Source organism: Heterocephalus glaber, unplaced genomic scaffold (assembly GCF_053883595.1).
Source record: "Heterocephalus glaber isolate CG9 unplaced genomic scaffold, H.glaber_assembly_v1.0 deba00001497, whole genome shotgun sequence".
Classification (NCBI taxonomy): domain Eukaryota; kingdom Metazoa; phylum Chordata; class Mammalia; order Rodentia; family Bathyergidae; genus Heterocephalus; species Heterocephalus glaber.
The window spans coordinates 992,936-1,013,205 of NW_028258320.1; the positions used below are offsets into that span (position 1 = coordinate 992,936).

General features: G+C 57.3%; 1 protein-coding gene across 13 annotated transcripts in view; it reads right to left on the reverse strand.

Moving 5' to 3' along the window:
- Nucleotides 1–20,270, reverse strand: part of Cpne5 (copine 5) — a 66,657-nt gene that overhangs the window by 18,899 nt on the left and 27,488 nt on the right. For 7 of the 13 annotated variants that reach the window (XM_087184449.1, XM_013072963.3, XM_021259907.2 and 4 more), the window contains 5 exons: nucleotides 18,884–18,943; nucleotides 17,405–17,455; nucleotides 17,096–17,159; nucleotides 6,816–6,919; nucleotides 3,334–3,438 (listed from right to left, as the gene is read on the reverse strand). In XM_087184449.1, coding sequence (XP_087040575.1) covers nucleotides 3,334–3,438; nucleotides 6,816–6,919; nucleotides 17,096–17,159; nucleotides 17,405–17,455; nucleotides 18,884–18,943 — 384 coding nt within the window. The remainder of the gene's footprint in view (nucleotides 1–3,333; nucleotides 3,439–6,815; nucleotides 6,920–17,095; nucleotides 17,160–17,404; nucleotides 17,456–18,883; nucleotides 18,944–20,270) is intronic. The other 6 variants (XM_004846676.4, XM_087184448.1, XM_087184450.1 and 3 more) reach the window with 1 other exon arrangement.

The window sequence follows — 20,270 nt, forward strand, 5'->3', positions numbered from 1 at the left end:
GAAGTGGTGACTGAGGTCGAGGACAGTAAGTTTCCTACACAATAGCTGGGGGTCAGATGTGCTCAGAGGCTGGAACCGTGGCCTTGGAGGAGGCTGGGAAGGAGCCAGACACAGATCTCTGACAGCCCTTGGTGGCTCTGCCCTGCTCCCAACCCTTGGCACAGGCCTGCTGCGACCCAGGGACAGCACCCAGGAGAAACGGCTCCTGCCTCTGCTGGCACAAAAGGAACATCATGGGCCCGGGGATTTAGCTCAGTGGTTCTGGCACTGGCCTCGAAGGCCCAAGGTCCCGAGTTCCATCCCCGGTACCAAAACAACAACAACAAAACAAACAAACAAACAAAATGAACATCACATGTGGCATCACAAGGCTCGTGGGGGACAGTGAGATGGGTGGGAAGAGCAGAGGAGCCAGGCACTGGCTTGACTCAGTTTACCTATCTGTACCAGGTGCTGTGAAGTCGCTCCCCCAGCCGCAGGCTCAGCACACGGACGGCACACTCTGTCGCATCCCCAGCCCACACTCAAGCCTTTCCCAGGCTCTGCCCTCCACACGATTTCCTATCACCACGAAGGTGTCACCCTTTTACCGCTGTGCACGGGTGCAGCAGGACAGAGACCGTGGCGCCTGTCAGGGCTTCAGCTCCTCAAAATCTGCTCGTCAGTGTTGAAGTGTGAGGGGCAGTGGCCCAACCCCGGAGAACCTGGCTCAGCGGAAACAGATCCTCAAGGCACAGAATGTTCCAGAGAGAACAGATTAGGGAAGTGCTTTCTGCCACCGCCCCAGGGCACCCACGGAAGGCTGGACCTGGCGCCAGCCCCATCTGGCTTTGAGTGGCCTGGAGTCCAAACAAGGGAGGGGTACCCCCACCCAGGGACTGGCCCGGAGGTGACTTCCATGAGCTCCGTGACCCCTGGCCCAGGCACAACACGAGCGAGTCCCCAGCTCCTGAGGTTATTCTCAAAGTCCAGGAAGGCACTGAAGCCAGGGCCAGCGGCCAGAAACTCAGAAATGTCAATAACCGGACTGGTTTCCACCTCGTCGCTCCCTTCCCGGGGCTCCCTGACGCTGGCCTCCCAGGCCCTGCTCATGGAGCAGCGAGCCCACTTCCTCTCCCCTGTCCCTGGGTGCAGCAGCTCTCAGTCCTCTCCTATCTCCAGACCATTTTCTCCTCCTTCTCCTTCCATTCTGGGTGCTGAACCCAGGGCCTTCACATCAAACAACATCCCTAGCCCTTTAATTCTTTGAGACAGGGTCTTGCTACATTGCTAAGCTGACCAGGCTGGGATCACACTTTCCGTCCTCCTGCAACCCAGGGCATGACAACGTGGGTTGACTCAGTCCCCATCCCTGGCTGGCTCAGACAACACAGCTCAGCTGGGAAGGAGGGGACAGTGGCCTCGTGGTCCTGCACCCCCGGGGACCCGGCATGCAGCACCTCCTGAGTGGCCCCGGATTAACACCACTGTCAGCCCCGTCACCACCAATATATCTCCTGCCCCCCAGAAGCCAGCTGGCTGTGTCCGTGCCAGAGAGGCAGGGCCGGCCTCAGGCCAGGAGGGGAAGATGGGGGCTGCCTGGGCTCCCCCAAACCCTCCTACTGGACGCCCACCTCCTCCAGTGCCCTGGGAGCCCCTTTCCAGCCTCCCTGAGCCCCCTGCTGTCCCTCACCCTGTCCAAAAACCCTAGGACCATGCTGGACATGGTGGCGCACATCTGTAATCCCAGCATGTGGGAGGCTGAGGCAGGAGGATCTCTGCACATTCCAGGCCAACCTGGGCTACACAGCGAGTTAAGGACAGCCTGAACTGCACAGTGAGACCTTGCCTCAAAAACTCTAGAACCATCAGAGGTTTATGCACTTGCAGCACCTCTTTTTTTCCTTTTTTTGGTGGTACTGGGGATCGAACCCAGGGCCTTTGCACTGAGCTCCATCTTCAGCCTTTTTAAAATTTTTTATTTCAAGACAGAGTCTAGGTAATCACCAAGTTGCCCCAGCTGGGCTTGAACTTGCAGTCCTCCTGCCTCAGGCTCCCAGAGTGCTGGGATTACAGGTGGCACTCACCACAAGCTACTGGAATGCCTATTTTTGTCCCCAGTCTCCCTTTGCACGGTTGTTTAGCCATTTAAAATACACATGCATCCCCCGCTCCCCAGAGAAGACAGAAACACAGTCGCTTGCCCTTGGATGCCACATGGCTAGGGGCACAGTGCTGGGCACACAGTAGGTGCACAATGACTCCCTGGGGAATGACTGCGGCTTTTCCCTCAGCCGAGCGGCGAAAAAGGAGCCACCCGTGTCAGACACCCAGCCTCAGGGAGACGGATGCTTGGACACCGTCCCCCTTCCACATGTACCCAGCGGCCGTGGTGCCCGGGGCCCCAGCGCCTGTGCAGGAGTGGGCAGAGGGGACCCAGCTTCCCAAGGCCACTGAGGGCCGGGCCAGCTGCCCACCTGAAGGCAACCTCACCGGGAACCCAGCTGGCCCTGGTGCCGACACAGACCAGTGTCATCTCACGGTCCCCGCCGACCCGGCCCACCTCCCGGCACTTGCAGCATGAGTAGTGATACGTTTCCCTGTGTGATTATCAGATTAGTGTCGCCACACCCCTCGAGGATGTGAGCCTTCCCCACTGACTTCCTGCCACCCACTGCGGTCCCTGCTCCACGGTGGGCAGGGATTGGTGGACTCGGTGCCAACCTTGGTGCTTCACGCACCCCGGGGTCCTCTTGAATGGGGGCCGTGGGAGCAGCAAACCAACCCCAGGAAGGAGGCGGACGCTCTGATGCCCACACTGCAGAGAAGGAGACTGCGGCCCAGCAGGCCCACGCTGGCCCCGGGCTGGCAGGGCTTGAGAGCCACGGTCAGGAGCAGAACCAGGCGATGACGGTGATGGTGATGAGGATGGCTGGTGGGCCATGTCGAGTCAAAACACCCTGAGGGCCCTCATCCCACCCCCTCACTGAAGGACACAGGGCTGGCTGAGGTAAACCAGAGTCCTCTGACCGGAAGCTGAGGCTGGCAGGGACTCGCTGCCTCTGCTGCATCTGATCCCTCCACTGCCACCCAGATGACAATGAAAAGACGCGCTGGTACCAGGGACACTGTCCTCAGACACTGTCCAGGTTGACTGGACCCTAGGCATCGCCCACGCTCCCACCCATGGGTGGGACAGGAAGTCAGGTGCCAGACAGGAAGAAAGAGGGGGTGCAGGCTGCTCAGCAGGTCCCAGCCCCAGGGACCCTGTCCACACGACAGGACAGCTGTGTGTCAACAGGAACGGGGTCCCCCAGGCCGGGGGAGGAAAGAATCCCGGGCCCCCTCGCCCACCTGTCGTAGTCCCCATTGCAGAGGGCTCTGACGGGGATGGAGAATGTCTGCCACACGGGGTTCAGGGTGTTCTTCATGACCTCGGTCTTGTGGCAAATGGTGAATCTGAGGAGGACAAAGAGGGGAACCGGAGTCAGGCTGAGGCCGTGTGGACGGAGGAGACAGCTGGCTGACAACTCTGAGGTGACAGGCCCGGCACTGGCAGCACCCAGGCTGAGGGCGGCACTGCAGACCACGCTGGTGGCCTGGGTCCCCTGAGGCCGCAGGTGACATGGGTGCCTGGGCTGTGTTTGCGGCTGGTCCTCTCCCCACCGCATCTTCACCGCACTCCCTCGCTCCCGTCAAGTCAAACGTCACCTCCCCAGAGCTCCCGACCACACTGCCTACAACTCATGCCCTCCGGCCCTGCCTGCAACATCCCTAGTCTCCTTCCATACTTTTTCTGTTTCCTTTGTCACCACTTGACATTTTGACAGTCTGTTTCTTCCTTATTTATTCTGTTCATGATCTGTCCCTGAAATGTAAGCTCCCCGAGAACAGAGAGTTTTGTCTTTTTCTAGCCAAGGTCTCGTTGTGTAGCTCACCATCCTCCCGCCTCAGCTTCCTGAACACTTGGATTACAGATATGTGACCCCTTGGCCAATGGGTTTTCTCTTCTTTAATCACCATTATGTCTCCAGTGCCTGGCACTCGATAGGTATTCAAGGCTTTTTCTAAATAAAGGAACAAATGAATAAATGTATTTCTTGGGGGTTTTATAGCTTGCCTTGACTTTTTTTTTTTTCTTTTTGGTGTTTTGGAGACAGGGTCTCACTGCCGGGGATTTAGCTCAGTGGTTCTGCCACCTGCCTTGCAAGTGCAAGGTCCAGCGTTTGATCCCCGGTACCAAAAAAACAAAACTTTCTAGCTTGCTGTTTCTGAGTAAGGTGACTAGAGCAGACACTATGTACTACATATTTCAAAAAGCTATTGGAGAGGGGGACAGGGTCTCACTATGTAACCTGACTGTCCTCTAACTTGCAGTCTTTCTCCTGCCTCAGCCTCCTGAGTGCTGAGATTATGGCGTGCACTGGCACGCCCAGCTTCGCCCCAGCATTTCAATCCAGTGAAATCAAAGCCCTGACCTGGAGATCTCTAGGCTCCCAGCTCTTCCCAGTCACAGCTGGGGAGCAGCTGCGCCAACTGGGAGGATGAAAGCCAGCACCCCATCACCCCCACGCCACACCAGCAGGCCCTGCCACAGGGACCAGCACCACCCGGCGTGGAAAGGTCACCAGGTGAGGGCTGGGGCCCCACCCCTGCCCACACAGCCTGTGCCACTTCTTCTCTGACAATTTTCAAGTCAAAATGTCATTCCTGTCACCGGGGCTCAGCGTTCCTCTTCTCTGCTCCTTCTCGCCTACCCACAGGAGTGGAGATCCGCGTGGGAGACCTCCCCACACAAGCACGCGCACGCGCCAGAGGCTGGGGGTGGGGACGGTGGGGGCCTGGAGCCGGGGCGGTGGGAGCTGTCACGGCCACTGGACCCTCCCCAGTGAGCCGCTCCCCCGTTTCCGTGACAGCCGAACCCCTGGCTCTCCCAAGCTGTCAGCTTGTCCCCTCCCTCCATGTCCTTCCTGGGCCTGCAGCAGCTTGGCTTCCTCTTTTGCCTGGAACTGTGTTCTTTAAACTCCCCAAGCCACTGTCCCCAAACCCGGGCCTCCCCACTCTCCAGAGCCAGGCCTCCTGCGGAAGCTCTGAGGCCACCAGGTGAGGGTGCGGGAGGCTGCTGCCCGACTGTCAGACACGTGTGATCCTGGTCCCGGGCCGCGGTGTGCCAGCTGTGCATCCCCAGACAAGCGTCCTTCTCTCTCTGAGCGTCCTTCTCTCATTGCAAAACGGGGATCAGAGGGTCACTGCCTGCCCAGCACCCTGAGAGAGAGGAGCCACGGTGATCCCACTGGACACACAGCGGACGCTCACAGAGGGGTCAGCACTGTGCTGTCCATGATGGCAGCCACCGTGGCTGCTTCAGTTTAACTGAAGTGAAATTAAATGAAAATGCAGTTCCGTAGCTGCACCACCCCCACCCCGGGGCTCAGCAGCCGCCCAAGGGCAGCAGTGACGTCCCAGGTCCTGGGCCAGTGGACAATTCCTCGGCGGCCCAAGGGCATGACTGGGTCCCTGCGACCAAGCTGCCCGGCTCCGCAGCGTACCTGGTGGGTGCTCTTCCCTGTCACTTCCTGACTCTGAGAAGTCAGCAACATCCAATGTGACAAGCTGGCTGTGCAAAGATCCTCTCGGGCCCTCCTCCCTGTCCTGCCCGGCCCCCTCCTGCCTGCCCTGGATCGGTTTCTCCAGGGCCCTGCGGGGTCCCCTGGGGTTCAGTGTCCCCCAGGACGGCTCCAAACGAAGTCCCACAGCCCATCTCCCCTTGGCCACTCCCTGAGTTCCCAGCTCTGCTATCCGGGAGGAGGCTTCGTGGGACCCCAGAGTCCCACACGTCAGGCAGGGCCCCCCTCCGCCTCCCGCCCCTGCCCCGCAGCGAAGCCCCCAGCTGCCTGTCGCCCTCCTCCCCCTCTGGCCACCCCAGCCCGGCCCAGGGGACATCTGTGGTCACCGGGAGCCACCTCCTCTCCTCCCCCACTGCAAGCCGAGGTGCAGTCAACAGGAATTATTTAAAGCAACCCTGCTGGGAGTCCTCCAGTGAGACAAAGAATCTTTTTGTCATGCAAATGATCGCACCTAATTTTCCCTGTTTTGCAGCAGCTCAGACTTAAAAATCAGTTCTCCCCAGCTGAAGTCTCCTCTCCCCGCCGCTGCCACACACACACTCACACTCAGACACCCTGCACTTTGGAATCTGGGAGCCTGAAGGCCTAGTCTCCTCCACCCCCCACCCCCCAGGGACCCATTTTTTTCCCTCTTCCTCCAAAGCCGCTTCCCAGCCTCTCCCATTATCCTCTCTGGCCCTGCACGTCCTCATCCTGCAGATCCCGAAACATGGAGACCTTGCGTCCAACTGGTTCATTTGGTGGGGAAAAAAGCAAGCCCAGAGAAGGGGTGTGATTTGCCAGGGTCACACAGTGGGGTAGTAGGGAATGGAGGTCCGGACCTTCAACCAGGAATCTGTCTTTGTGGGGATTCTGCGGACCTGGCGGGCTGTGTTTCTGTTGCAGCTGCCAAGCTGGGCAGGCAGCAGCGGGGTCCTCACAGGGGTCCCAGGGGGCGGTGCGGACAGGGCAGTCCTGGTTTGTGCTATGAACAACTGTGCCAGGGGTCTCTCGGCGGGCTGGGCCCTTCATCCCTGCCCACCTGCCTGAGACATACGGCACCCACCATGGCCACAATCCCACCGTGGCTCCCACGGCTTGGGGGCTGCTCTGCCCGCTGGCCCTGTTCTCCAGCAGGGCACTGTCAGGGGCACTCAAAGCCGACCCCTGGCCGCAGCCACACTGCCCATCCCTGCCCCAGAGGTGCTTCGGGGGGCCACACCCACTCACGTTCCGTCCTCGTTGCTTCGGTAGAACACCAAGAAGGGGTCAGACTTCCCGAAAAAGTCCTTCTTGTCCAGCTTGTTGGCACAGAACTGCATGGTGGCCACGTCCTGGTGGGGGGAGGGAGGGGAACAGGGCACGTGAGGTGGCAGAGGAAGCAGCAGAGACCCCAGGCACCACTGTGGTCCGCAAGCCAGCTCCACCCTGAACCATGGGATCCTCCTGCCTCAGCCTCCCAAGCACTGAGATTACAGGCATGTGCCACCATTGCTGGTTTGCAGGTACCCCAAGATGGGTGCTGACACCCATGATTCCATGACTGTTTTACTGAGCGGCTCAGGGAGGTGAAATGTGACCCAAGGCCACTCTGCTAGTCCTGAGGCCCCAGCTGTCAAGGGCACCCCTCCCACACACACACTGCTGTCCACGTTTCCGTCCACACCCATGAGAGGCTCCAGGCCACACTGCAGGGACCCGGGCCCATTTACAGCCAAGAGGCCACGCTCAGGGCAGGGGCAGCTTCCCAAATTCACCACACAGAGCCCACCTCCTGTCCCTCAGGCCAGGCCGCTGCTGCAGTGGCAGAGAAGGGGGCCCGGCCTGGCGAGGATGGCGGCCCCAGCCCCTGAGCACCCCCAGCCCCTGGGTACGGGGCACCTGCCCAGGGCTGCCTCCACGCTGCCGACCCTGGGCCTGGCCTGCCCTCCCGCCCTCCCACCCCTGTCCTCTTCCTGGGGTGACCAACTGCCCAGGAAGGACCGGATGGTGGCACAGACAAGACGCTAACTCCTGCGAGGCTGACAGGCACAGCCCTGCCACAGGTGCGGCGGTACAATGGTCAGGGTGGCCCTGGGGCCGGCTGCCTGCCTCAGCGCCAGTCCTCACTCGCTGTGCGACCTGAGGCAAGTTAGTCACCGTCTCTGGGCTCAGTTTCCCCATCTGTAAAATGAGGGCCGAAGCACCCAGCTCAGGGTGTGAGGGAAAAGCGAGCCGAGAGGGAGGGTGCTGGGCACAGCGTGCGGCTCATGCTGAGTGTGTGTGCGAGCCAGGCCGGTGCTGTGCACACTCCTCCCTCTCCCTCCCTGGCGCCCGCCCCTCCGACGTCTGATGGCAGCAAACAGGCCCGCGCCTCACACTGCGTCCTCAGAACAATCGGGGCTTGTCCCAGATGCAGCAGCGGGTTAGAGGAGGAGGGGACCTGGCCCAGGTCCTGGCTGGGGACACTGAGCTCCCAGTCCTGCCCTTCGCCCCACACCACCCCAAGGGGAGCAAACCGCACCTCCGCGCCGAACCAAGCACCGGTGCCCTGCTTCCTACCCACGCCGCCGCTGGTGTCCCCGACAGCAGTGCCACGCAAGGCAGAGTGCGGCGGGGACAGGAGCTGCACATCTGCGAGCGACACCGCTCTGGTCCCCACTCAAAAGAGGACACAGGTTTTAGAGGCCACGCCGCCTGCCGGAGTCCCACAGGGAAGCCCCAGGCCGTCCCTTCAGCCTCTGCTCTTCCCATCCAGGAACAACCTGGGCTCCCGGAGCCCCGTGCCTCTCCTCCCTGGGGTCCCTGGGGCGGGGCGCAGGGGAAGGGGGCCTCGTTCAAACGCACTAACCCAGGTGGGGTGTCTGCGAGACCTCAGCTTCCGGCTCCTCCCCAGAGGGCCCCTCCCCCCGGAAGGGACCAGAGTGGCTCGGGGAGCCTGGGGACAGCAAGTGAGTTCCAAGGTCCAGGCCCAGCTCTGCCCGGCCAGGGCCACCTGGCGGGACCCCCAGCACTGCCCCCTAGCAGCCCCCTGGGTAGGGGTCAGACGGGGTCCTGATAGCCCCTGAGCCTGCTGGGAAGGTCACGGGAGACGGCCTAGGCTAAGTCCCGGTCCACCGTGCCCACATGGACAGCTGGGAGAAAGAAGCTACCCGAGCAGAGTCCCACCTCCTACTGCGGCGAACCCCAAGAAACTGTTCATCATCAACTGTTTTTTACAAAAATGGCAGTATTTCACAGCAAAGTGACACAAGCCTATAATCCCAGCACTTGGGAGGCTGAGGCAGGAGGATCCCTGTGGGTTCAAAGCCAGCCTGGACTACATAGTGAGACGCTGTCTCAAAACAAAACAAAAAGGCACTATAATAGGGCTCTACCTAAGGGGTGCCAGCCACTATTTTTATATGTATAATTCATTTAATCTGCCCAACAACCCCATCAGGTGGGTACTGTTATTATTCCCATTTTAAGGGGGGAAAAACTGAGGACAGAAAGGTTTGCACTCTTTCTCAAAGTAGAAGCCACTCAGCCAGGGAGTGGGGCTGGGACTGGAAGCAGTCAGTCTGGCTCCAAGGAGGCATCTCCTCAATGACCCCCAATCATCAAGATGAGCTTAATTATGTTTTGCAACCTTAGTTGGAGAAGGCAGGGAAGTGTGAAATACACTAGCAAGACCTCTGTGCAGACTGGTTAAAATTCAAATAAAATTAAATAAAAGGACGGGCTCTGAAATTCAGTTCACTGGAAAAAAATCCCCCAGTGTGTGGCCCTTCATTCCCTGCTGATGGCAGAAAAGGGAGGCTGGGGGCTGGGAGCTCAGCCTGACCCGCACCCCCAAATAATCTAGACTCAGGGACAGCCTGCTGTCACAGTGTGGCCCGCAGGATGCCGGGGACAGGAGGCCACCTCAGAGGGGACTAGGCCGTCACCTGGGCCGTGCCCGCCAGGAGTGGCGCTGTCTGGGCTGTGGTCCGTTTGGTCTGCAGTGCTGGGGTGGAACCTGGGCCCCCGTCGCTGCCTTGCTGGGCAAGGTGATACCCTGCACCCCTGCCCGCGCCTGACTCACAGCAAGCCACAGGAACTGGCGCCCCCGGCTCCCTGGTGCACATGGTCACCGAACGGCTCAAACCCTTGCTGCAAGAGTGAGCCTGAGAAGAGACTGGGGCAGCGCAACCCACTGGGGAGACCGAGACGCCAGGCCAGCGGGTGCCAGGCAACCAGTCGGGTCTGTGGGGGCCCTGGGGCGGCCATGAGATGCTGTCCCCAAACCCACAGCTCTGAGGGAAGCAGCCTCGGGAAGATAAACCGGATCCCACGATCTGTAATTTCCTGCAATTTCTGCCTTTCACCCTTTAAAAAAAATATTAAATTCTTCTAATAAAGCAGGATTGCCTCTATGTGCATCTTTCCGCATGTTAATTGAGCTGCCTGGGAGATTGTGGGAAACAGTCCCTCCCCCTCCCCTCCCCCTCCCCCTCCCCCTCCCTCTTCCCCTCCCTCCCTCTCCCTCCCCTCCTCCCTCCTGAGGCCTGGCTTCTGCCCACCTGAGCCCTCCTAGAGATGAGGTGGCCAGCAGGGGTCAGGCCCAGTGGCCGACAAAGGGGCTGCAGGCTGGGGACCAGGTAGGGACACCCAGGAGAGAACACAGGGATGCTCTCACTTGGATCTTGCTGGCAACCAGGGTCAGAACAAGCATGAGGTGAATAGAAAATCTGAGGGGCATCCTAAGTGTCAGTAAGCAAAAGAAATATGTTAATGTGATATCTTGAAAAAAATTAAATCACTGCCCAAACCCATGATAAACCAAACATCAAACTTTTAAATGAAGATTTTTTTTTTTAAGTATATGTGTGGTCAAAGCACTCAGGTCCTTGTGCTTGCACAGCAGGCAGCGAAACCACTGAGCTAAATCCCCGGCCCGTGAAGATGTTTTTTAAAACAAATGAGGCACAAAAGGCACAGAGGAGTCAAATAATCTGCCCAGGGTCACAAAGCCGGTGAACAATAACATTAGGAACGATCCAGAGCCCGAGTTCTTCCACCCGCCCGCCCCCTGGTACTGGGTTTTGAATCCAGGCTTTGCACTGAGATAAAGCCCTGGCTCTTTTTAGTAATTTGAAACAGGGTCTCATGAAGTTGCCCAGGCTGGCCTCAAACTGCTTTCTGCCTCAGCCTCCCAAGCTGTGGGGATGACAGGTGTGTGCCACCCTGCCAGCCAGGGCCTGGGGTTCACCATCACCCTGTCCCAGCCCTGACAAGCCCTGTCCTGAGGGGCACTTTTCTACAGAGAGTGGAACTACAGGGGCACTTACTGTCTTCTCATTAAAATCTGATGGGTTTTTCTAAATTTTCTAGAATTAGCACATTGTCCTTTTTACCAGGCAAAAAAAAAGGTAATGACTAAAAAGCAAAGAGATCTTTGGCCACTATTCTGAATTCAGAACCTCAGCAACAGCACCGAGCTGGGGAGCAGGGGCCAGGCTGGGTGGCTGGGAGAGACTTGGGGAACCCAGGACGCAACCCCCCCAGGCAGGGTTTCTTCCAGCACAGGCGGTGGGAGGAGCAGAGGGAGGCTGGGACAATGCAGGACGCTTTACAAATCCCCTAAACAACCCCTCACAGGCCAGGCGGCTTTCTGTGACTGCCCAGGTGACTCCCAAACCCCCTAATCCACTGATTTGGTCATTCAGAAGCTGCAAACCCACTCACTATGCCTGAAGTCTGGGACACTAACCTGAATCAACGAAACCCACCCACGGCAGCTCACAAGAGCAAAGGAACAATGGTAGCCTGAAGATGTTCCCTGCAGTATTGTTTATATTGTTTCCTGTAGAAATCTGTCAGTCATGGCCCATCCCCACGAGCCAGGAATAACAGACAGCTAGTGAATACAGGTTTTTTGAGACTATCTAACGAAAGGGAAAATGCAGGCTCGAAAACTAGATACCAAACCCAGCCTGGTGTCACACACCTGTAAGCCCAACACTCTGGGAGGCTGAGGCAGGAGGATCGAAAGTTTGAGACCAGCCTGGGCAATTGAGTGACTTAGCAAGACACTGTCACAAAATATAAATTTTTAAAAATTTTATTTATTTATTTAATTTAAAAAAAAATTTTTTTTTAAAGACTAGAGATGTAGCTCAGTGTTGCAAAACAAAATGAAACAAAAAATATCCTTGATACCATGTTACATCAATTAAAAGAAAAAAATATACACAGATACACCCAGAAAAAAGCCTCAGAGGAAATGCATCCAAATGTCAACAGTGATCACCTCTGGGGAATTTTCCTTTTGTTTATTTATTTTTGGTGCTGAGTGTTGGCCCCTGGGCCCCACCCACACCAGGCAAGGGCTCCACCCAGCTGCTGCCCCAGCCCCTGATTTTTCTAATCTCTCTGTTTTTCTGTATGTTCCAACTCACCCATGATGAACATGTTGGGTTTTTTTTTAGCATCAGGAGATATGTTTTTGTTTGCTTTCCTTTTTTTTTTAACCAGAGATTATTCCTGACTAAAAAATTATATCCTAAGCTTTAAAAAGTTGCTATCTGAACATTGGTGTTCATTGTGCCGGATGTTCCTATCTGTTCTAGCCACAACACACAGCTTCTCTACATACTCCCTGCCTACCTCGGAGTCTCAGAGAAACTTCCCAACCCCTACCTGTCCATTACCTCTTCCTTCTCATCTCTCCCTGTCCCCATGACTCCCTCCCCTCCCTCAGTCTCCCACATGGAGAGACTGGGCTCTCCCAAAGCTCCCTGCTCCAAGGTTCCACACAGTCTGACCCTCCTCATCCCCACCTACAGCCCTACCTGCCTGCCTCATCAGGTGAGGGTCTGCCTGCCTTATCAGGTGAGGCCCAACCCAGGGCCTTTGCACAAACCGTTCCCTCTGCCTGGACCCAATGTAGCTAGCTGCAAGGATTCCTCCTCTCAGCTGTATTTGTCCAAAAAAAAAATTTTTTTTTTGGTACCAGGGATCGAACTCAGGACCTTGAACTTTCGAGGCAGGCGGCAGAACAACTGAGCTAAATCCCCCGCATCTCATCTGTATTTAGATACCCAGTATCTACAAGTTTTCCTTCAGGAAGAAAGAGTATTATAAAGTGGGAGCTATGCAGGGCCAGGGATTTAGCTCAGTGGCACCACACCTGCCTCAAAAGCGCAAAGTCCTGAGTTGGATCCCTGGTGCCAGAAAAAAAAAATTAAAAATCAAAAAATGAAGTAGGAGCTATGAAAAGACAGCTGGTGTGCCAGGGTCAAGGCCACAACTGCAAAGGGACTGCTGGCTGGTATTTCTGTCCCCCACGCTAAACTGGAAGCTCAGTCAAGACACACAGTGAACAGGTGAGCCCTACAGGGTCTCGGGCCCCAGGGGAAGCTGAGTCCTGAGGCTCCTCACAGGCAAGGGCACCGAACTGCCACACTGAGGGGCCAGCGGGGAGGCAGGAAGTCCCTACCCAGAGCCAGGTGGGTCTGGGTGCCTGGCAAGACACGGGCGCCAAGGACTCTGGCTCTCTCTGGAATCCCAGCTGGTACTGCCCAGAGATATCCTGCCTCTGAGGCCCACCAAACCCCGCGGAGCCCACCAGGGCCGTGACTGTTGCAAAGGTGGGGGTTTCTCACTGAGGCTCTGGGGGTCCTGGTCATCTCAGGTCCCGCCACACTCCTCTGCACCTGAACAGGTCGCTGACACCTACCCAGCCTCCAGACTGTGTCAGGGCACAGCTGGGCACGATGGTGCACATTTGTGATCCCAGCACTCGGGAGGCTGAGGCAGGAGAATCGCCATGAGTTCGAGGCCAGCCTGGGCTACATAGTGAGCACAAGGACAGCCTGAACTACGTAACAAGACCCTGTCTCAAAAAACAAATGAACAAGAGAATAAACAACAGATTCTCAGCAAGCGAAGGACTTGCAAATGTCGGGCGGCATTGCTGGTGTCAAACTTCACTGAAATTTGGTGCTTAATGAAAATAACGAAATTGGGGTGATGGCCAAGGCCCTCCCCAGCCTGGCTTCATCTCTGACCGCCACTGAGTAGGCGCTGGGGCTAAGTCTGCCCATGAGTGAGTGAGGCTTTTCCATCGCTTGTCAACCGGCGACACGCGAGTCCACCCTCATCCTCTGCGGTCCGCCCGCCCACGCCGTCGCCGGAAGCCCCGCCCCCTTCCTTTGATCCTCCCGCGGAACGCTGAGCCGGATCAGCGAAGCCGCTCAGATGTAATTACTTTAATTCAGCCAGATGCTGGGAATTAGTCTCTTCTCCTTGCAAGTATTGTGAGGAAAGACAACTCAGCCCAAGATGAGCCAGAAGAAAAGGCGCTGTCAGCCTGAGGAGGAGGGGAGGGGGCCCGACCCTGGCGCCGGAAGAGCTGCAGTGGGGACTGCAGCATCCTGGGGTGCAGGGAGGGAGCCAAGAGGAGGAAGGGCCCTTAGCGCCTCAGGCAAAGACTGCCACCGAGCCTGGGATGTGGGCCGGGCGGCACAGCCTGGGGCCTCGGGATTTCCAAAGCATCCCCCCTTATGTTACTTTCTTCCTCCATAAGCCGGGTGGGCGGCGGCCGCTGGCTGGGAGCCTGGGGCAAACTCCGGGCACCCGTTAGGTCGGCACCTGCTGCCACCTCCCTGACCTTGTGTCCTCACCGCCACCGCTCAGCCCCAGTCACAGGTAGCAACTGAGGCTCCAGGCTCTGGTCTCTGGCTCTCTCCCGGGCTTGGGGGCTGGGGGACACAGGAGCAGGAGTTTCTGTCACTACCCGCCCCGAGCATCTGGACGGGGTCCCAGAGACCCTGAAGGAGCTCCTGTGCGGCCGGCCGGCACGGTCTCTCAGACCCGCCCCGTGGGCAGGGAGCAGCAGCCAGCTGCTAGGCGTTTCCTTGGTCCTGGCTGTACTGCCCTATCCTCCAGTTCTACTTTCTTGAGCCTGTTTATTTTTCCAGTACTGTCCACTGAACTCAGCACCTTCACACTGAGCTACACCCTCAGCACTTTCTAAAAAAGGTTTTTGTAGGGCCGGGGATGTAGCCCAGTGATTCTACTGCCTCCATCACCAAGCACAAGGTCCCAAGTTCTATCCCCAGTACCAAAAAACAAATTTTTTTGTGTGTTCTGAGACAAGGTCTTGCTAAGTCGCTAAGTTGTCCAAGCTGGACTCATACCCGAAACCCTCCTGCCTCAGCCTCCCAGAGTGCCAGGATCACAGGTGTGTACCATCATGGCCAGCTCTGTTTTTGAATGCCTCATTCTCTGAAAGGAAGCCCCTTGAAGCAGAATATGTGACATCACAGCCTGGTGGCTAAAGACCTCAGCTCTAGAGCCAGGCTACCCGGGTCCAGATCTCTTCTACCCATTGGCTGTGTGGTCACTTAACCTTTCTGCACCTCAGTTTCTTCCTCTGTAAAGTGAGGCCTGCAGCCCATCACTGTAATATGCCTGGTAAAGGGCTGGGGATGTAGCTCAGTGGTGCTGCCACTTGCCTCGAAAGTGCAAAGTCCCGAGTTTGATCAACAGTACCAAAAAAAAAAAAAAAATACACCGGGTGATGAGCCAGTACCTGTAAAATCAGGACAACTGCTGAGTAATGGGTGCTAATGCATCCTGAACCGGCACTTCACGAGTTGCCAATGAGGGTCTGGGAGAGGCTGAGGTCAGACCGATGCTGCCGTAATGCTGGACGGAGTTTTCTAGAGGTCACTGGCAGCGACTTCACAACAGCCTGGCGGCAGAAGCAGTGGCGAGCACCCAGTGGCCTTTCAGGAAGCCAGACATTAAAGAGATTTGCAAATATGTAAAGCAAAGCCACTCTTCGTATTAAAGAATCTGTGCTCTGGAAAACGTATTTATTTTTCAGGAAACAAGTTATTTATGCTAACCTGTAATATGTTGTTATTTTAAATGAATATATTTTTGTTTTGTTTTGGTTTTTTGGTACCAGGGATTGAACTCGGTTCCTTGTGGCTTGAGAGGTAGGCAGCAGAACCCCTGAGCTAGATCCCCGGCCTTAAATGAATATATTGTTGCAGACATCCCTGCCCAGTACTAGTGGCTTATGAGCGGCATGTGCTTCCTGCCTTCCATAATTTGGCTGTATTGTTTTATATCAGGAGTCAGACCAAAGCCTCATGTGACTCAAACGAGCGGGTCAGGCAGCAGAGTCGGGCTAGCATTGCTCCTTTGCTAATGGCTGTCACTGAGGCCTCAGTCCTGGCCTGTGAAGTGGCAGGGATCTGGTGAATTACATGCAGCTGAAGTCAGTGTGACCCCAATTAAAACCCTTTCCCCTGAATTATAGCTTCTCACTGACCTTGTGGGTTGCGTGCTAACTGCACCCAGTCCCAGTACCGGTTTGTTCCATCCAAGCAAGATAAGCAGCGCTTCCTCCCTGACAGCCCTGCCCGGCGCCATCATGCCAGGTGTTTGGCAGTGCTTCACAGATGCCTTCAAAGCATCTCTGGCTCCCTATTCCTTCCCACGCTTGTATTCAATAAACACTGGATGCTCTTGGGGGCCGCCTTTGTCTTTCCTGACATCAGCAACACTGACCAGGACCCAAGACTCAGCTTCTCCACTCTAAGTCTCGTTTCTGTCTGTTCGTGAATTCGCCCTGTGCTGTGGTGGCGCAGGCCGGGGCCCACGGCAGAGGTCCTGGTAACATCCGCTTCCCCGTCCCCTACGATATTGATGTGGTGGACGCTTGCGGGTGCTGACGGGACAGGAGCGCTGACTGGGAAGGTCTGAAGGTCTTGCTTCTCCTCCTCAGCCTCCTGCCCACCCCTGTGCCGTCCCGTCCCCTCCTCTCCTCCCTTGACCTGCGAGACTCTCAAGCCTGGGTGGTTTGAGGATGCACCCTGATTTTAGAACCAGGCTGACCTGGATCCAAACCATGGCTCTGCTTCTTACTGTCCTAAAGAGGTGACTTAGCCTCTCTAGGTCAGGTCAGGACTGAGTGCCTAGGACGGCCATCAGGAGGAGGGCTGCGATACGGGAACCCCGTCCCTGGATGGGTGGTCATGGTCCTTACATTTTTCATCGTTGTTGTTCACCATCATTGGGTCCCTTGCTGTGTGCTCAGTCCCCCTGTCCCTGCCTCCTGCATCACCAGTCTCGAAGAAAAAGGCAAAGCAGGGGCTGCCTCCAGCTTGCCAGTGTGTGAACACACACACACACACACACACACACACACACACACACGCACAGCTCTCTCACTCCCTCCACTCCACTCTACAGCAGAGATAAAAGTGAAAAATGACAGCCAAATGTCAAGCACCCAGGACTGAATGGCCCCTGCATCACCAGTGCTGGTGCCAAGGCAGTCTGGGCTCAAGGACGCACGGGGACTGTCGGGCCTGGCCTGGGACCATGTTCATGTCCGCCCTGGCCTCCGGCTGCTCGGGGTGCCAAGGGCACCCTCCGTCTAGCTCTGGTGGGACAAGATTCCCGACAGCCCGTGCCTCCAGGGTCACAGGGAAGCCGCCCTGCCCCTGCCCCGGCCTGCCAGGTCCTTCCTGGGGTCCCCGGCCACTCACCCGACAGTTGCTGAGCTCCTCGGCAGCCAGGATGATGGTGCCACATTTCTTCCCTGGGACACCGCTGGGAGACAAGAGCAGAGCATGGAAAGGCAGCCACAGACAGAGACCCCAGCACTCCAGGAACCCTCCCGGCCAGCTGGTCCGCCCCAGCGCCTCAGCAGGGACCAAGCCTTCTGAGAGCCGTGGCTGTGTGCCCCAGGGTGCGGGCTTCTGGGGCTACAGGGGCTCCCCGCCCTCTGCTCCCAGAGCCCCCGGGAGGCAGTGCCTGCAGCGAAGTCCTAGAACAGCAAAAGCATCCAGACTCACCCAGACGCTTCCGGACCAGTGGTTCTCAAACTTTCCATCCAAAGACCACTTCTGTGGGTAAAAGACCTTGTGGGCTGGCCACCCCATCCCTGGCTGATCCGGGGTCCTGGGGTCCCCAAACATTCCAGCCCCAGCTGCCATGACACATTAACGGGGGGGGGGTAGGATCGGGCTGGGCCTGGTGTCCTCTCGCTCGGGCCACCTCCCCGAAACACTCTGGCTGGGGTCTCCCTAAAGGTGAAAAAGCCCAGCCAGGCAAAGAGCTCCTTGGTGAGTGGGCCACCAGGGTGAGGACCACGGCTGTCCCTGCAGATGAGCCCCTGTTCCACCTAGGTCCCCTCCCCAACACTGATCACCCACTCTGATCTCTGGGACTAAGCTGGGGGTGCAGGAGGACCCCAAGGGAGCGAGGGGCCACCAGGAGGGAGAGGAGGTTACAACAGGCTGAGAGGGGCTGTGTGGCTTACCACACGTGGCACAGGTGAGTGTGGTCACAGCGTGCTGTTCACTCACTTGCACACACAGTGCCACGCCCCAGGGCCCCACCCTGCTGTCTTCGGAACACACTTTGAGAACCACTGATAGAGAGGCAGGATGGGGGGGGTGCAGAGGGCGGGGCAGGGTCGGTGAGGAGCAGGGGCCACATCTGGAGCCTCCCCTGCCCAGGCGGGGCAGTTGCCCGTGTGCCCCTGGTCATGGCCCACCCACTGAGCTGGGCCCCGAAGCCCTCCCGGCCTGGCCCTGCTCTGCGGTAGTAAAGACAGGCCTGGGGAGGCCAGGAGAGAGAATCCTCAACAGCAGCCTCCTCCGCCCCGTCTCTCCATCTGTTCCTCGCCACCGCCCAGTCCTCTTCTATTTCTGATCTTTCTCTCCCTCGCTCCAGCCCAGCCTGCTCCCACCGCGGCCTTCCTTCCTCAGTCTCCCTCCCTCCCTGCTGCTCTCCGCTCCTGCCTCGGCTCTGCATGGGCCCCTCACCCCGATCGCCAGAGGCCCCTTCCCCACAGCTGCACCAGCAGGCCCGGTGGCCATAGGAACAGGCCAGGCCTCGGCTGATTCTGCCAGAGGAAGGAAGCCAGGGCGGGGGTGCTGCAGCAGGGAGAGCGAGGGAAGGCGGGGAGCCGTGCAGGACCCACACACACAAAGCAGCCAAAAGCACATGGTCAGCGTGGGGTGAGGTGGCCCGGAGCTGTGGGCAGAGTGAGGGGACTCGCGGAGCCTGCTCTGTGGCAGGAGGAGGCTGAACCAGCCCAAGTACAGAGAAGGCAAGGAGAAGGGGCCCAGTGACTCCCGGAATGCCCCAAGGTCCTGAGGGCCCTGGTGTTCCAGCCTGGGCCTCAGCCAGCGCCCTTGCTGCCTCTTCCCCAGGGCTGAGTTTGCCCTTTGCTGGGCAGGATCAGGACCTGGGCCCAGACTCGGGCACCCTTGGCAGAGCTGGCTGAATATGGGAGGACCCCAGGGCCAGAGGCGGCTGTGACCTACCCATTGGACACAGCTGGCATGGGCTTGCCCGTCCTGGAGTTGAGGCTGAACGCTCCTATGCTGTGGAGAGAGGAAGACAGAGCGCAGGCCATGGGCGCGGGTCCCAGGACAGAGAGGCCAGAGCACCTGCCAGTCGGAGGATTTGGGCCGGAGGGAACAGGACCAGAAGCTATAGGCTGGGGGCAGGGGGTTCTTCCCAGGACTTCCGAGGCCCTGGGGATGTTGTACAATGCCACAGGTTCTCAAAGTGGGGTCCTCAGACTGAAAGTGTCAGCCTCCCCTGGGAATATACGTTCTCAGGCCTCACTGTTCCTGTCTGGGTCAGGAGCCCTGGGCGTGAAGCCTGCCCATCTGCCCCAGGTGGCCCTGTGGCCTGCTACAGGGACAGACCCACTACAATACTCGACCCCGGTACCGCACTGTGGGACGGCAACATTGCTGAATGACCCGAGATCACACGACAGAGTGAACGGTTCTCCCGCTATTCGTGTGTTGCAGTCCCAACCTGGGTACCTCAAAATATGACTGTGTCTGGAGACGAGGCCTTTATGGAGGTCACGTGGGTGGGCCCCAATCCCGCAGGACTGATGCCCTTATAAAGAGATGAGGACACAGATGGTTGCCAGGGGGAGAAGACACGGAACCAGCCAGGTGTGATGGCGCACGCCTGTGATCCCAGCACTCGGGAGGCTGAGGCAGGAGGATCACTGTGAGTTTGAGGCCAGCCTGGGCTATATAGTGAGACACTGTCTCAAAAAAAGAAAAGAAAAAAAAGAAGCTAAAAACCACAGAGGGAGGAGAAAGAAGACAGCCATCCACAAGCCAAGGAGAGGCCTCAGGAGATGAGCCTGTCTACATCTTAACCATGAACTTCTAGTCTCCAGAATTGTAAGAAAATAAAAATTTCTGGTCTTTAAATCATTCAACCCATGGTATTTGCTACAATAGCCCTAGCAAAAGAATACAGTTGTCCCTCTGGACCCACAAGGGGCAGGTCCGAGGCATCTGCAGATAGCAAATCCCTGATTGCTCATGTTCCTTATATAAAGTGATGTGTTTGTACACAGCTTCCACCTGTGTATTTTCAATCACCTTTGGGTTACCTATAATACCTAATATGGTGTAAGGCCTATGCAAATAGTTGATGCATTGTGCAGGGAACGATGACAGGAAAAACGTCTGTACCTATTCAGTACAGACGCAACTGTTGAAGATGTTTTCAACCTGAGGTTGGCTGAATGCATGGATTCGGTATCCAGACACTGAGGGCTGACTTTACAGGCTTCAAAAACAAAACCCTCACCCTCCCGTCTGGCCCAGAATAGATGCCCAGTAAACAGGAGCTGCTGATAGGATTTAGTCACGACGCCAACTAAACTTAGAACCA